Genomic DNA, 18,538 nt, shown 5'->3' on the forward strand with positions numbered 1-18,538 from the left:
AAGCAGGTTGTATTAAACAAGGACAACTAAAAGATGAACTGGATTAACCTTATGTAGTTTCACCAGCAGGGACTTTTGTTTGTATTTCAAGTCTTATATCTCCTTTTTCTATTTCCTCTGCAAAGAAAATGTAAGCTCAGATTTTAGTTAAGTCGATAATAAATTATAAAAAAAGACGAAAAAGAAATATTATTTGCACCTTAATTGCTATATAATTCAGTAGCCAATAGGAATATCACTTTGAATGAACTAAAGCCGAAACCTTGTTGTAGTTGTATAATTTGGAATTGTTTGTATATAGGGTACCAGGGTGATAGTTTATGAAAATGTATGGAAGAAGAAAATGTACATTTTTCAAAATATGGGGAGGGAGTAATTTTGTTATTCTTTCAGTTTCAAAAGAAAATGCCAAAAAGGGCTATTTTCAAGACCGGAAAGGATTTTTTCCGAAAACTAGAGAAGGGCCATTACCCTTGTCCACGTCGTGCCCCTGGGATGATGATGGTTATCATAAGCATCATTTCAGAAATTTGTTTATAATATGTTTCAGCGATAAGATTCGCAGTATATAGACGATGTAGGCCTTTTTTACATCAAACAGTTTGTGGTTCAGACAATATATATATATATATATATATATATATATATATATATATATATATATATATATATATATATATATATATATATATATATATATATATATATATATATATATATATATATATATATATATATATATATATATATATATGTCGTGGTTAATCAAGATAATTGTATATGAAAATGAAACTAGTTTCGTTGATAACAGTTTATATAGAAAGCGATAAAAGTTTTTTTGTTTAAAAAACTCAATCATTTGAAAGAGCAAAGACATAAATGTATAGCTTGTGATTACTGTTTCCTCCCTTTCTTAAAATTTCTGTCTTAGCTGAATTATGTCATTTATTTATCTTTTCTTAAGGTCGTGCTTTGAGTGTAAAATTCACATTTGTCTTGTCTTTCGCATTAGTTTATGTGTCAAAGGTCCTATTTCAGATTTTCAACTTTTTCAAAGGTGTATTGCTTACGGCTTTGTTTTGGTATTGGCTAGAACAATTGTATCGATTAGACCTTGAGCTTTGAGCTACACTTTTCATCCCAGTCAAGGCCAATAGAAGCGAAGACTCTTTGCAATTTTCACCAACAGATAAAGAATCATAAGACGGCTTATGGGAACATCAGAGATATGCCGCTGTTAAATTATCTAAGCAAAGATGAAGAGAAAACGGCAACGATTTCATGTCTGATTCCTTTTTTTTAGTTTTTCTACTCAATCCGTGATATTAGTATTGGTGGCAGGTGCGTATGTAACGGTCACGCCAGTACTTGTGACGTCACTGATCCTAGGGAGCCATATAAGCTACTTTGTAACTGCCAGCACAATACTTGCGGTGCTCAATGCGAATATTGTTGCCCGGGATTCGTTCAAAAGAAATGGAAACAATCAAAGGCAGGGAAACCTTTTGTCTGCGAACGTAAGTTTATTTCTAATTAGTTTATGTAACTATACTTACTAGCAGTATGGAATGGATACAATGCTTCTAGCTGTTCTTCTTTTCAGTACAATTAAAATTGAATTTGCTTGTGCCGGTTCTCGTTATAAGACTTATGTTTGATTTCATCATTATATTATGATTGTTTCATCAAAAAATTGAACTATACGAAATTTATTTTGAAATATTTACGAGTTGAAAAAAGAGAAAAATCGTAGTGTGAAATATTAAATCCAAAGATAATGGGAAACTGATAAAAGAGGAAATTCAAGTTCATCTCTATGAAAAACAAACAAACGTCAGCCTGAAGTATAAGCAAAATCATGATAATTATAAAAATCTAAGTAGAAATAGTAATTGTACTTATTTGATTTTTTTTTCATTTATTTGAAGTTTTTTTTAAATTTGCTTTACATTAGTTGGAAGTTAAAAAAACGAAGCATGTTTATGAAAGGGAATACCGTTTCAAATCTTAAATTAAACATTTAAGTGAAATTCAGATTCCCATAAAATAAACTTAAGATTGTTTTGAGTTGTTTCAATTCTATTTGATGTGCTGTACTTGTCTGTGGCGCTAGTAGTTAGTTCTTTTAAGCCACGTAGTTTTTCATACTTTTTGCCTTGTAGCCGAAAATGATATTTCAGCTAAATGGACGGGTTGTCCTATTAAGTAATGTTTGTGATTTTTATCATAATCTGTCTTCAATGACTTCAATGACAAAACCGTGAATGTGTCCAAACGATGTTCTGCCTAGAAAAAATGTATAAAGATACTTTTTTTTGTCAAAATTGCATTTCATTTGATGTTATCGTTTGATATTTATGAAAAGCATGTAGATTTAAAAATTAGCTTTAAAACGAGCCCTCAAATAATTTTTTAGTGTCTCACCAGTGGTCACAGCTTAGATATACAATACAGTTATGAAGACTCCTATCTTGCCCATGAGAAGTTTTTGGTAGAGAGCTCTGAACTTGGCGCCTCCTCCGAGCCCGCTCTCCGACGTGTAGATCGTACTACAACACCATAGGCGGGAACGCAATTTTGTTTTGTTTCCAACCGGCATATTTTCACATAGCAATGAATCACAGTTTTACGATTCTATTCACTACGTCAGTCCAAATGCTCCGACTTTTAGATTGACACTGCGAGTTTCCTGTCTCCAGCCGCTAGGAGCGCCACAGCGCACTGTGTCCCAAAAATAAATCGAGTCTTCATAACTGTATTGTATATCTAAGCTGTGCCAGTGTTGAAGAAACAGAAAAGAATGAGAGACATTAGTGCATTCCTTGCTAAAACCTGACTTTCCTTGTTCAAGGTGGGGCTGTAATTGTTTCGGAAAAGGGTTTTGACCATGCTTAATCCAATGGTGCATTGGTGCACACAGCGCCATCCAACACTATTTTCAGGAGTGTCAGCCTATTTTTCAAAATTTTCATAAAATATTTTTTGCAGTGAACTTCACCATTAAGTTTTGCGGAAATAACAATTACAATCCCTGAATAATCTTCAAATGACGATTCTTCCTCACTTGACATTTTTTCGAACTCGTTTTTAAATTCTCGGATACCTATGGGCTAGAGATCGTTCTTCCAACCCAACCATGATCTGCTTTAAAAAAAAATAACTACAAACTTGACCACAAATTTTATTCTGGGGTTGAAATGAGTGGCACTGTTAAACAAGAAGATGACAATCTTGCGATCTAATACAAATAAAATTACCTCCATTAATCTTAGCTCATTCACTATTCATTAGAAATTTACTCAGAAGAAGGGTAATAGCTGTCTTCAAGAGAATATTTATGCCACATTGGGTGTTAACCGCCCTCTTATCCGGGTAGCCATAGCGCATTGAGTGCAATATTTATTTATTCGTGTTGATGTTAAATATATTTATTTTTTTTTCTTTTCTTGCATTACTCCAATTCATTTCCTGTATAGTGGGTAGTAAATAAATAATTATTATTATTATTTCATAATTACGCTTGTAGAACATTGGGATATTTGTTATGTCAAATCACTTTAAGTGTCAAACGCTTGAACGTCGAACATTAAATGTCAAGTGTCAACTTTGTGACAGTGCAGTGGATGAAGCTGCGCCTAAATGCTCTGGCGGTTTCGATTAGCTATGACTATTTTTCAAATAATTAACATGTCTTATGCTTTTTTCAGTGCTGTACCCTCCCCTTTAACCTGGACAAGGCAGCTTTCCTGAAAAAAGATTGTGTCTACATCCCTGGTCTTCAGGGTATCTGTGTGAGCTTATGGTGTCCCAGAAAAACAAAAAAACATACAGTTGACAGAGTAATTACGACTTGTAATGACATATGTGAAACATTTGTCACAAACATATATAGGCATAACATATGTTTATAGGCATAAACATATACAGGCATTATCCCATTTGTGCGAATCGAGGTTTAGCTATAAATGTGTGTTTCTTCTCCTTTTTCATTCATAAATTTCGAAGCTCGACTGGAGCCTTTATCACTGATATGCTTTGTTTATTATTCATGAATTTTAGAAGTTTATTCAAGTTCATAATTTCTGCATTGATAGTAGTAATATTTGTATCTTTTTTCTAGCTTGTAATTGTTTTGGACACTCTGGCGAGTGTGAGTACGACGAAGAAATCGACAGAGAGAGAAGATCCCTTGATATTGAGGGTAATTATGAAGGCGGGGGCGTTTGTCAAAACTGTCGTGACAATACTGAAGGAGTCAATTGTGACAGATGCAAATCTAGGTATTTCAGACCTTATGGAAGACTTTTAAATGCCACGGATGTTTGTGAACGTAAGTTTTCTCGTCTTGTTTATTTTATTTGCTTAAATTTTCCTTCGCTTCTTCCTTATGTTAGTTCGGCTAAGGATTTTTCTTTACCAAGAGATAGCGTGCTGGAAGACTCGTATCGCTTTGTGGGGGTCTATAGCTTGTCCGTGAGGGTGTCTACCAGACTGCTGGGCGGAGGTCCTTGGCGAAATATCTATGTTTGTCTTTACTTTGTTTCTCTTCCATTGGCTGAAAATCACCCTCGTTTTGGTTTCTCAATTTCTTTTACATTTTTTTTTGTTGGAACGTCAGTGAATTTAGAACGCATTAAACCTCATATGTCTCTTCACATACAGGTGACTAAGCCCGCTCACTTTCAAGGTATTTTAGAAAAAGAAGGTAAGGAAAAAACACTTTAAATTCGTATTAAAGGCAATGAACCGCAAGTAAAAATTTTTCGTGAAAAGCTGAAGGTGGTGAAACGGCCCCTCACATTTGGGATTTTTTTTAAAGTTTTATTTCAAGATCAATCTCTAATTTCATGAGAAAAAAGGTTATGTCTTTTAAAATTAAAGTTATGTCCTTTTTAAACTATAGAGAATAGATCGAGATCATTGATTCAAAATAACGTTGTTTCATACATGGCTAAATGTGACCTAAAATACCACTCACATTATAGTAATGTGTCTGGCCAAAACTTTACTTGAAATGATGATAGTCCTAAGGGCGAAGTATGAAAGAGCGGCTATGAGGATATTGATCATGTGGATTGAGAGTAGAAAGTATAGCCTTTCCCATGAGGGCTATGGGGGTTGTCATTCCCCGAAGACATAATTACTGGACTTTTCAGTTATGCTGAACAAAATATCTATCTCAAAATTTTGATTAAATTTGTTTCGGGAAATAATGGCCGTGGCGGTGATGGTTTCCCTCCAGTTACTTTTGGCTCTTAAAAAGAGCACTAAAACTTTCAATTTCCAATCGAATGAGCCCTTTTCGAAGTTTATATGATAACTTCTTCTATACCACGTGCCTTGGTCAGAAAAAAAAATAACACATTGTGCCAACACCACTCTTTACTTAGGCAGCGCTATTGTGCTTCCTATGACAAAAGAGGAAGTGCCACAGGAAAGTGTTTATTTTTCTGCCAGTTTTGTCAGAAAATATCAATTTTTTTCCTAATGACGGGGAATGAATTCGTCAGGGTTCTTAAATCCTTTACGAATATTTTGAATCCTCCAGCTTGAAAAACGAGAAATCAGGAAATAAGTTTGATGGTCCTTCAGGTGATCAGAATAAACCTGTCTAAGTGTTTGTCGCCTTGAATAATGGTAGCACAAAGAGAGAATGCTCAACAGAAGGAGATGGGTTCTGGAAACTGAATAATTTCTTCTTTTTCTTCCAGCTTGTGCGTGTGATGTGTTCTATTCCACCGGCAACTGTGCAGAAGGTTCTGGGAAGTGTGAATGTCGTAAGGAGTTTGAAGAGCCTAATTGCGACCGATGCTCGTTTGGCTATTTTGGTTATCCAGACTGCCGACCATGTGAATGCAGTATCAACGGAACACGAGTTCCTGTTTGCGAAGTTGGAGGTGGACAGTGTCCCTGTAAAGAGAATTATGCCGGCAAAGCTTGCGATCAGTGTGCTGAAGGATATTATAACTATCCTGAGTGTATTCGTAAGTTTTTTTGTTATTTTCTTTCAGCGTTTGATTAATAGAAGATTCAAAAAGTCGACCATGTCTAGATAAGTAGTAAGGTCAATTTACAATGTGAAGTGTTCTGCTATCTGGTAAGATTAAATTCAGTTTCATTTAATTCAGTGTTGCTTTGAAAGGAATTCTGTTTTTAGAGTACTTAGGCAGAATTTTAAGTAAATTTTAATGCGCCAATTATGACTTAGGCCGTGAATGCACCAAAAAATACAAAGTTTCAGTTCCGTTAGGCCAACAGCGATCTGCGTCAGTTCTGGACATATCAAATACTGAAAGTTGATTCGGCAGTATAGTTGTTTGTTTTTATTGGTCTAGTATTATGTTTATTGGTATTTCTTTGTTATTTGCTTGTTTATAATGGAGATAGGGTGGTGCTTTAAGGTACTGCATCCTCCTGATGTCAAAAACTTTTCAGGTTTACCCATATTTCATATTTACCCAGGGGCTGTTCAATACTTTTGGGAAATAGTTAACACTAAGTCATGATAAGGCGTCCAGCTAGGACCCCAGGATTCAGATAAGATAATTAATCTTTTAACACTATCAGTGGGTCTTTTTGCAAAAAAGAAAATGAAGAGTTGAGCTGTAAGGCCAAAAATTCTCTAACATGATAGAGAATTCTCAATGGTGACACGAGCTCTCATAAGAATTTGAATATTTTTGGAATATAAGCAGTTCAGGACTGGCCTTCATAACATTTTTTTGAGAATATTAGGAAAAAAGAACTCTTTGGTTCGAAAGTTTGCCCAATCTCACAGAGATGGGCAAGACTTCCCTGAATTTAAAAAATTTGCTCTTCATATCACTTTATTTTTAATCTAATTTGATAATATCTAATTATAATATCTAATATCTAATCCACATTTTTGCAGATGGAAGTTTCAAATTTCTTCGATAGATTTCTCAGATACGCTTAAAAATTGTTGTGATAAACGGATTATATATTTTTCAAATGTGACTTTAGAAAATGCAACTACGAATACCGATTCAACCTACGCTCCTTCTCGAGGTGCGGTCAGGACATAAATTGGTCATGCATTTGTAGATATATTACGCATTTAGGTCTTTATTTCCCAATTATAATGCATCATGAATTTGTGGTAAGTACATACAATTTTCATTTAAGTTAACAAAATTTTCATTATTAGAGTTTATTTCACAATAAAAAGAAAGTACCTTTGAAAGGGTACCATCTTATTTGGCTTTATTTGGAACGTTTCGATTAATATTTAATTCCCAACTTTTCTTAGCTTGTGAGTGCGACAGTCCAGGGTCTGTATCTGAAGCTTGTGAATTTACAACTGGTCAATGTGAATGCAGTCATAATTTTGCTGGCCGAACTTGCAACCAGTGTGAACATGGCTTTTTCAATTTCCCTGATTGTCAATGTAAGTTCTGTCCTAGTTTTGTGTTTATCTCATTGGCTTTTTTCTGAAATTATATGCTCGTTTTGTATTCTATCAGAAAACAGCCCCTTATGTATTGAACCTTATGTATATTTCTACCGTAACATACTTTGAGAGAGGGTGCTGCAATCCCAAGGAATAAGAACACACATAGTCAGACCCGAAGCTAAAACTTGTGTGAAGCAGAGAATATATTTTTGTGGTCCTAAGGTCTTTGTTATGGTTTATCACTGGATGTATTTTTAATTTCATGTTTACTAAGCAAAACCAGCCATGACTGAGAATAACTGTGTTTCCCTATTTTTTGCTCAGATTTCTCCTGAAATAACTTCAATCGGTATTTACCAAAATAAAGCTGTATAATTGAGCTTAACGCTACATTGGAATTATTTTTTTAAATATTAGAAAACTATTTAAAAGCTGTAAATTGTAAGAGTAACACGTTTCACAGTTTTAGGTAATGTAGTATTTTTTAGTTCAAATATTTAGATTATGTGCATTTCTGGTTTTTGTTGTAATTCTATTAAAGGAATGTAATATTTCAGTATAGTTGATCATTTCAAAAAAAATGTGAGAATTTCGTTTTACTACTTGGCTTAAGTAATCTCAAATCTAGAAGAAAGTTTGCTTTAGAATAAGAAAGATGGCTCTATGAGTTTTTTGTTTGCATTTAGACAGTAATACTAGAACGGACGGATAAAATTAAAACCGCTATTCTCTGCTATAACTATTTTTTAATAAAAAAAAGAAAGGATATATATATATATATATATATATATATATATATATATATATATATATATATATATATATATATATATATATATATATATATATATAATTAAGTTGTTTGTCTGTTACACTATCTATATATATAAAAATAAGTTGTCTGTGTGTGTGTGTGTGTGTGTTTGTGTGTGTGTGTGTGTGTGTGTGTGTGTGTGTGTGTGTCGAGTGACGTCATGTTTGTGTGTCGACTGACGTCATGTTTGTTGATTGACGAAATTTTAAGGATTGAGCTGTATGCGTCATGAAGTTGTTTGTCGACTGACGTCATGTTTGTCAACTGACAAACATGGCTCTATGAGTTTTTTGTTTGCATTTAGACAGTAATACTAGAACGGACGGATAAAATTAAAACCGCTATTCTCTGCTATAACTATTTTTTAATAAAAAAAAAAGAAAGGATATATATATATATATATATATATATATATATATATATATAATTAAGTTGTTTGTCTGTTACACTATCTATATATATAAAAATAAGTTGTCTGTGTGTGTGTGTGTGTGTGTGTGTGTTTGTGTGTGTGTGTGTGTGTGTGTGTGTGTGTGTCGAGTGACGTCATGTTTGTGTGTCGACTGACGTCATGTTTGTTGATTGACGAAATTTTAAGGATTGAGCTGTATGCGTCATGAAGTTGTTTGTCGACTGACGTCATGTTTGTCAACTGATGAAATTATGGGACAGCGAATAATGTTGTATATTCGCATGTTTTACGTAGTTAAAAACATATATATATATATATATATATATATATATATATATATATATATATATATATATATATATATATATATATATATATATATATATATATATATATATATATATACTAGCTGTTGGGGTGGCGCTTCGCGCCACCCCAACACCTAGTTGGTGGGGCGCTTCGCGCCCCCCAAGCCCCCCCGCGCGCGTAAGTCGTTACGCGCCATATTAGTTACGTGCCATTGTAGTTGTGTCCCTGTGTCCCACCTGTGAATATAGATAGATTTATATATGTGTTTCAAACTACGTAAAAATTGCGAATATACAACATTCTTGGCGTTCCCACTACTGGGAGCTTTCCGTTTCCAATTGCCAGCAATTGATCTGAAAATGTTTTACCAGAGTCATCGTTTTGCAATCGGACACGCATATTTGTAGTTAATTTTAATATTTTTACGTGTGCCCATAAATTAGAATTTTTCAGGCAAGCATTCATTTCGTCTGCAGGAGTTAAACTACGTAAAAATTGCGAATATACAACATTCTTGGCTTTCCCATTGTCTGTGCATATACAAAGCCGTATGTACTAATAATGACGTCATATGCAAACGCTCTTTACAAACAAACAAACATGCATACACACAACTCGTTTTTATATAGATAGATAGATAGATAGATACAATACAAATTAACTGCGTAAAACTTGCGAATATACAACATTCTTCGCTGTCCAATTGTCGCTGCATATAAATAGATTGTCAGGTTTACCGACCCTCGAACATGCAACGTACAATTGTCCATGGGAAAAACAATCAGTATTAAGATCTATACCACATTTTTCTAATGATTGACCTTGAGCTTTGTTAATGGTGATTGCAAATGCTAATCGAATTGGGAATTGCAATCTTTTAAATTGAAAAGGCAGATCCGTTGGAATCATGGGAATGCGAGGAATAAGAACAGCCTCACCCTCAAAAGGCCCTATCAAGATTGTGGCCTCTATTAGGTTTTCCATTGTTTTTTTTTACGGCAAGTCGCGTGCCATTGCAAAGCTTTGGTGGGTTGATATTTCTTAAAAGTATTATTGGTACGCCTATTTTTAGTTGTAGCACGTGTGGTGGAAACCCTGAAAGATCTATGGAATTTAAAAATTCAGATGGATAATTAACCGCTTCATTTGGCTCCAAAACTGTGTCGACTGACTTGTAAAGGACTGCCTGGTCTAGAATCTTGGTCAAAACAATATTGTTGATTTCGTGGATGTCTATATTTTTGGGTGCGAGAATCGCTCTTTCACTTAGCCATTTATTATTTTTATAATTTTTTAGAATATTCGGAAATACTTTTTCAATCAATTCATTTTTGGACGTCACTAAATTACAGAAATCAGCAGGTAGTTGTATACGTCCTGAAATTGAGTCTACTGGGAGCTTTCCGTTTCCAATTGCCAGCAATTGATCTGAAAATGTTTGACCAGAGTCATCGTTTTGCAATCGGACACACATATTTGTAGTTAATTTTAATATTTTTACGTGTGCCCATAAATTAGAATTTTTCAGGCAAGCATTCATTTCGTCTGCAGGAGTTGATCTAGGTATTATAGGTAATGTTTGCCTGAAATCTCCCGCAAGCAATATTAATGTGCTGCCAAAGGGTTTCGACTTCCCTCTCAAATCTTTCAAGCATTGATCCAGAGCCTCGAGCGATTTTTTGTGTGCCATTGTGCACTCATCCCAAATAATAAGTTTGCATTGCTGCAATACTTTACCCATCCCAGATGATTTGGAAATATTGCACGTGGGAGTTTCTGTAGAATGCAAATTGAGAGGCAATTTCAAAGCGGAATGAGCAGTTCTTCCACCAGGCAGCAATGTTGCGGCTATTCCGGACGACGCAATTGCCAACGCTATATCATTTTTTGATCAAATTGATGCCAGAATCAGTTTTATCACAAACGTTTTACCAGTACCTCCTGGCGCATCCAAAAAGAAAATTTCTCCAACGTTGTTATCGACACAATGCATTATCGTATCATAAATGTCTTTTTGTTCCGACGTTAACTTGGAAATGTTATTTTGTACATACGACAATAGATCACTCGTACTTTAACTTTGTTCACGATCCAATTCTACACATGTCGAAACAGCAGCGATACGGTTAGGTGAAGGCATTCCCAAATCCTGAAGAGGTTTGTTTGCCATACGTACGCACAAATCTTCTATAATAACTAAAGTGTAGTTATAAATTTCTGATGTAAAATCAAAAGTCATATCTGACGTCTCTAACTGTTTTCGATGGAGTATATCTTCGGACATTTTTGACTTATATTTTTCCCATAACTCTGTAGGAGCTGATGGAGAGCAAGTTGTTAAAATGATGCGAAACAATGCACGAATTTGACTTGGGGTTGACGTTTCGCACGTGTCATTGATGCAGTTATCCCAGTGTTGGTCATTCTTCAATAAATTCAGAGCTTGGCATGCACTACGGTAAGTGTCATGTATAGTACTGTTTACAGTTCTCAAATACTCAAAGGATGTCGGACCGGGTACATTCACCAAAAGCAGGCGTAGAAAGAAGCATTCATGTTGATTGGGGTGAACGGTGTAGAGTCTTCCTATCGTGGTATGTTTAAAGATGGTAGGTTGGCCGTCGACTGACTTACCCTGTTTTCGACGTTCAAATACTTTATTTTTAGTATTCCACGTGCAATACGAAGGCACTTCAGTATACAGCAGTTTTTTTGCAAAAGAATCATTTTTGCAAAGCGAAAAAAAAGCTGTTAATGTTGTATCCGGTGGATTCAGGGCTCTTTGTTGCACGTTGGTTTCCGTGAAATAAACACATTGACCATTCTGTGAATGTACCGCTAAGTGAACAACAACTGGACTACGTTCATGTATCCGAAATGAAAGAATTCACCAAACAGCTTCATTACTGCTTATGTATCTTCCAGCCTGATATCTTACGATTTCGTCGAAATCTTTGATTTCGGGCTGCAAGCCAAAAACTGTCATGTCACTGCCTTTGTTGACGTATTTACATATGTATTTGATTGCCTTTACGGAGGTACAGTATTCAACGTTTATGTGTGCATTAAATGTTTTTGATAATAATGGGGAATATGGAACAACCCACTGGTTATCTACATCGATGGTGGTACCGTTACGCTTCTTTATTATTGCTGTTTTACCGCCATCTTCAGTAGATCTTCTATATTGTGGGTAACCATCATTGCCAGTAATTGTCTTTGATACTAAAAGTTGAGGATATTGCTTTGTGCACTCCTTTGGCCATGCATGGTGAATTTTCGTTCAGTGCACCGCAAGGTCCATGTATCATATTTTTTACAATAATATCATGTAACCCCTTATCGACATTTTTATCAGGTATTTCAGCGGAAATCACATCATCAATTTCGTTCGAAGTAATTTTTTTGTGTAGCCAGATTAATATATGTGCGTGTGGCAAACCTCGTTTTTGCCATTCCACTGAGTACATCCAGCATTGCACTGATCCAAACACTTCAAGTTTTACTATGTAGTTTATCAGTGATTTCAACTTTTGCCGGAAGACACGGGCCGTAATGTCATGTCTATGAACCGCCGATTGTCCTTGAAGTAAAAGCTGCTGTATCTCGTCCCAAGATTGATTACATGTAAATGTAATAAATAAATCTGGACGACCATAGAGACGAACATACGCAATAGCATCTTGAGCATATTCATGCATATGACGGGGACTGCCAGCATATGACGAAGGTAAAATTGTTAATCTTCCAACGTTTGTGGTATTACCGTCATTTATAATTGCATCTCGCAAATGAATGTATTGTTCAGAGCGGAGCTTGGTCTGATTCAGGCGCATATATAGCAAACGTTCTGATTCAATTTTAGCATACATATCAACGACAAATTGGTGAAACAATTCACGGCATTTTAAAAAATAATTTTCTTCATCCTGCCGAATCATTAGTCTATAGGAATAATAATGCATTGCACTGCATTTCTTATTCATTTCTTTGTTAGTGGCTGGATTCATCAATTTAATATTAAAGTGATAGCCGTCGGCTCCATGCCAAAAAATGATAGGATATTGTAGGGCATCGTAGCATCGATGAGTTTCAACAATTTTTAACAACTGAGCGTTTCGCTTATGAAGAATAATATCTCGAGGTAAAAACTGATCACCGACCATAACAATTGCCACTTCGTCGATAGTTGGAGCATTGTATCTACGCACATGTTGGCCAGGAGGCGTTTTGTCAGCGGAAATAACAATTTTATGCGTATCAGTAGGCATCAAATCGATGGCTGTTTTGAACAGACGCACTAAATTATTATTTTCGTGGAAAAGATGTTGCAATTGGGAAACGATTGTCCTTTCAACGTTGGGAGAAATTTCGCAACGTGCATTCAATTCAGAATTTCTATCACTGATGAAGTACAATTGTAAAAATTTATGATTCTCGCCTGAGAATGGTAGAAGGGACCCTGCTCTATGATAAATTTGCCCTTTTACTTTGAAAGTAGACATAAATTGATCTGGATTTTCGATTTGGGCTCCAAACGACGTCATTTGGAAACATGAGTTGTATTTTCTGATTTTTGACAAAAAACGCTTAGATTCTGATGTAGTTCCAGTAAGGAAAGTCTTCAATGGCTCTGGTGGTGCAGCCAATACAGGAAGTTTAACTTTTCCTGAGGCGCAACACATTCCTATTGTTTCACCATTGAATTTCAAGGCCTTGCAATAGGGACAAATTTTAGACATTGTCCCGATTTGAACACATCTACTCAAGCTATAATCATCGACTGGGCTGTGCCTGAATGCCAGGCGATAACTTTCAGGTTGCTCTGATTCCTCGGCACACTTTCTTTTCTTACTTTCTCTATCAGCAGCAAGCCTGATTTCTTGCTGTTCTTGTGATTCCTCGGCACGCTTTCTTTTCTTACTTTCTCTATCAGCTTTCTCTTTCTCTATCATGACGACCGGGACACCGGCACATCTATATATATAAAAATAAGTTGTCTGTCTGTCTGTGTGTCAGGTGACGTCATGTTTCTGTGTCGACTGAAGTCATGTTTTCGACTGACGAAATTACGAAATTACATTGGGACACAAATGACGACCAGGACACCGGCACATAGGGAATATAAATGACGACCGGGACACTCAAAGAGAAAGCGACCGGGACACAAGGAATGTTCGATTAGCAATCACCATCAACAAAGCACCGGGACACAAATGACGACCGGGACACAGGGAGTATAAATGACGACCAGGACATAAGTAAAAAAAGCTAAAAAAAAACTAAAAAAAGGTAAAAACTACAAAAAAACCAAAAAGAAAAAAAACTAAAAACTAATAAAAAAAAATTAAAAAAACTAAAAAAGAAAAAAAATAAAAAAAGGAAAAAAAAATGAAAAATAAAGGAGAAAAGCAAAACTAAAAAAAATAAAAATAAAATAAAAAAAAAGAAAAAAAACTAAAAAAACTAAAAAAAAAGTAAAAACCAAAAAAAAAATAAAAAGAAAAAAAGGGGAAACATACAAAAATTTATTTCATCATATACCATTTCAAAAACGAATGTATAGCCTATACAAACCGGGACACCGGGATACAAATGACGAACGGGACACAGGGAATATAAATGACGACCGGGACACAGGGACACAACTACAACGGGGACGCCGGGGGGCACAGGGGGATATATAAATGACGACGGGGACACAGGGAATGTTCTTTTAGCAATCACCATCAACAAAGCTCAAAGGCAATCATTAGAATCATGAGGTATAACTAAAAACAATAAAAAAAGGTAAAAAACTAAAACCTAAAAAAAAGACCAATTCAAAAACGAATGTATATACAGACTGGGACACCGGGACACAAATGATGACCGGGACACCGGGGACACAGGGACACAAATACAACGGGGACGCCGGGGGGCACAGGGGGATATATAAATGACAACGGCGACACAGGGAATCGTCGATTAGCAATCACCATCAACAAAGCTCAAGAGCAATCATTAGAATCATGAGGTATAGATCTGAATACGGATTGTTTTCCCATGGACCATTATATGTTGCATGTTCAAGAGTCGGTAAACCTGACAATATATATATATATATATATATATATATATATATATATATATATATATATATATATATATATATATATATATATATATATATATATATATATATATATATATATATATATATATATATATATATATATATATATATATATATATATATATATATATACAGGTTGGACATAGGGAGACAACTACAATGGCACGTAACTAATATGGCGCGTAACGACTTACGCGCGCGGGGGGGCTTGGGGGGGGAGAAGCACCCCCACAAACTAGGTGTTGGGGTGGCGCGAAGCGCCACCCCAACAGCTAGTATATATATATATATATATATATATATATATATATATATATATATATATATATATATATCATGAAAAGAGAAATCACCAATGCAACAGCACAAACACACAAAAAAAGAGAGAGAAAAAAAAGAGAGACAGAAGGAGAAAAGGAAGACTGTTTTCCTAAATTAGTGATTAATATAGACCAGCACTTGAATGAGGCCTTAACCCTACTCATCCATACAATCACATAGGTCAAACAGCATAGCCATACACAATCAACCATAAAGAATAATCCATGGACAGGCAGTCATGTCGTCAATAAGTATAAGTCGTCATTTACCAAACAATAGAAAAAATAATATAGACAAATAATTCTTTTAGTTGTTACAGAATTATTAAGTTTATAGGTTAGTATTACGGGGTTATAGGTTAGTATTATAGGTTAGTATTATAGGTTAGTATAGTAGGTTACTAAATTCCCACCCACATTTTCCAGGGGGCCCAAGCTTCCACCACAAAGGGCCCTTTGCCGGCCATAATAATCAATTATGTCCAATATAATCCATTCTGTCCAATTGATTTAAAATTACAGCACGCCTATTAACCAAAGAGCGTAATTACTTGACGACCCTTGGGGTAATTATGCTATTTGCTATTAATTATTGTAAACCTGTAAAGTAGGTAAGATACATAATAAAATTGTCGAGTTCTGTCAAATACCCATTTCCTAGATGATTACGCGACACGAAGTGAGTCGGGGGGGGGGGGCCAAGATGGAGTTTATGCCCACCCCAAGATTTGGTCTAAATGGCGCCTCTGTTCCTTGCCCTGGATAATATCCAAGGTCTTATTATTAAAATATACAAGAGTATGGATGTTCATGCCCATAATCATGCTTTTCATCCATATGATTTCACTTTTAAGCAATTTCGCCTAGTAATTTAATACTTGCTGAAGTCTCGACCGTATAGGAGCACCTCTGAAATTGATTGAAAAAGAGCTATAAAATAGGCACGTACACATTTTTTTTTTGGAATGGGACTTGGCGATAAAAAGTTATGTGATAATTTGAGCATCAAGTACCAAGAAATTCGCAAAAATATAGAATTTTTGAATGAGAGAGTATAGCCCGATCCCTCTTCTCCTTCGTGTGTGCCTGTTGAAAAAAAAACAAACAATATTGTCACTTCTTGCATTAAAAGTAAATTCAAATTTGTGGCGCTAGGCACCAGAGGTAGCAATTCGACGATTTTTTTTTGTAATTATGTATGAGCTAAATATTCAAAATGTGAGCAAAAATACATAAAAAAACAACAACAAATAACAGGTAAAGACGTGAGTATATTTTTGCGCGAAACAAAATTTTTATTGAAATATATCCAGTTACACAAATTAGGTCCTAGTTTCTGGCTGAGTCCATCTTGTCCTATTCATATTAATATTTCCCTTTTTATTGCTTAGATTGTACGTGTGACCCCCGAGGAACAACAGAAGAAATTTGCGATACAAATTCCGGGGAATGCCAATGCAAGGAAGGCTATGATGGTGCAAGATGTGACCGATGTAAACCAGGCTACTTTGGATACCCAGACTGTAAACCTTGTGATTGTCATGATGCAGGTAGTGCTGGTGCTGTTTGCTCACCGAACGGACAGTGTCCATGTTTACCAAATTACTCAGGAAGAGCTTGTGATAAGTGCAGTCCTGGATACTTTAAGTTTCCAGAATGTAAAAGTAAGTTCAGTTCATTTTCCAAGATTAGTTAAATCTTAGAATGTATTTCCATGATGTTTTTATAGACATAACCTAGTAACAATCTAGTTATAAAATTTTTATTTGAATGGGATACAGCTTCGCAAGGTTTACAGTTCAAGCTAATTCTGGAAATGCAGTGTTAAAACTGTACTTTTTTCCTACAAAATAACTGCATTAAAGAGCATTGAACAGAGACCTCCAAACTTCTAGTTAGCTATCACAAACTAACAAACTGAAAAAAGTGGCTTGCAAAAACAAAATAAAACAGTGTTATTAATTTATTGACTAATAAATAAATTTATTTATTTAACCTTTGGTACGTATGAAATATTGGAAAACTATCAAATTTCTATCACGGAAATGACAGTTTTATCAGGAACGCCTGCAGACAAATTTATTACGACTACGATAAAAGAAGAACGTTGACAAACAAAATAAAGAAATGGAAAAAATGACTTTTTAAAGTTTATTATTTGAATTAATTTTTACTTATGATCTACATTTATTGTAAAAATGTTTCCATTTTTTCCTCAGAAAAACTCGTACCACTATTTTGTTAAAAGACTAAGAAAATGAAAATCAATAATCTAAAACTGTAGACCCCCCTCCTCTCCCCTTAGAACAACTAAAAAAATTGTAAAACCGGAAAACCGTTGAAGTGATAACACTGCTCGGTGCAAAGAGGTTAATACTTATATGACATTTATGGCTATGACTTTGTGACTTATGAACATTTATAAGGCTTGATTCTAGGAAGTTTTCATAAGTTCTAATATTATTCAGTGCGAGACTTTTAGGGTTGTTTGTCAAATACAAGTACATTATTTTATTTTTGTTTTTTAGGGTTGTCAAATACAAAATTTAGGGTTGTCAAATACAAATGTCAAATACAAGTACATTATTTTATTTTGTTTTATTTTTAGGGTTGTCAAATACAAATGTCACATACAAGTTCATTATTTTTTTTTTTGGGGGGGGGGGCTGTCAAATACAAAATTTAGGGTTGTCAAATACAAATGTCAAAAACATGTTCATTATTCTATTTTTTGGTTTTTTTAATCGTCAGTGGTGATTAAAATACAATTCTGCAATGATGAAGAATTTATTTACTTATGTAGGAGGGAAGAGATTCATAGCAGGGATTAGGCCTCGTGATAAACAAGGAAGCTGCTAAGTCTTGTTAAGGTTGCGAAGGTTTTAATAATAGAACACTAGTTGCTAATTTTACGACCAAAAATGCAGGGTATCGGTCATAGCAGTATACGGACCTGTGGAACCGACAGACGGAGAGATTAGTGACTCAGGTGAATTTTACTTGCAGCTACCGAAACAAATAGATAGGATCCCAGGTATAAATATGGTATTTTCATTAGGTAATTTAGTGCCCATATTGATAGAAATAGGGATAGATGTTATCCTGTTCTTGTTAAATTTGGTGTAGGAAAAAAAACTAATGATTATAGAATGCT

The 18,538-nt window shown here is 34.9% G+C and overlaps 1 protein-coding gene across 1 annotated transcript in view; it reads left to right on the top strand.

The window, feature by feature from the left end:
- The window catches only part of LOC136043493 (laminin subunit alpha-like), a 167,433-nt gene that overhangs the window by 32,857 nt on the left and 116,038 nt on the right, over positions 1-18,538 (top strand). Inside the window, exons 8-12 of the mRNA XM_065728411.1 lie at positions 1,304-1,517; positions 4,121-4,330; positions 5,712-5,984; positions 7,271-7,408; positions 16,776-17,048. Of these exons, the coding sequence (XP_065584483.1) occupies positions 1,304-1,517; positions 4,121-4,330; positions 5,712-5,984; positions 7,271-7,408; positions 16,776-17,048 (1,108 nt within the window). The remainder of the gene's footprint in view (positions 1-1,303; positions 1,518-4,120; positions 4,331-5,711; positions 5,985-7,270; positions 7,409-16,775; positions 17,049-18,538) is intronic.

The sequence above is a fragment of the Artemia franciscana genome, unplaced genomic scaffold (assembly GCF_032884065.1).
Source record: "Artemia franciscana unplaced genomic scaffold, ASM3288406v1 Scaffold_674, whole genome shotgun sequence".
In the NCBI taxonomy this organism is placed as follows: domain Eukaryota; kingdom Metazoa; phylum Arthropoda; class Branchiopoda; order Anostraca; family Artemiidae; genus Artemia; species Artemia franciscana.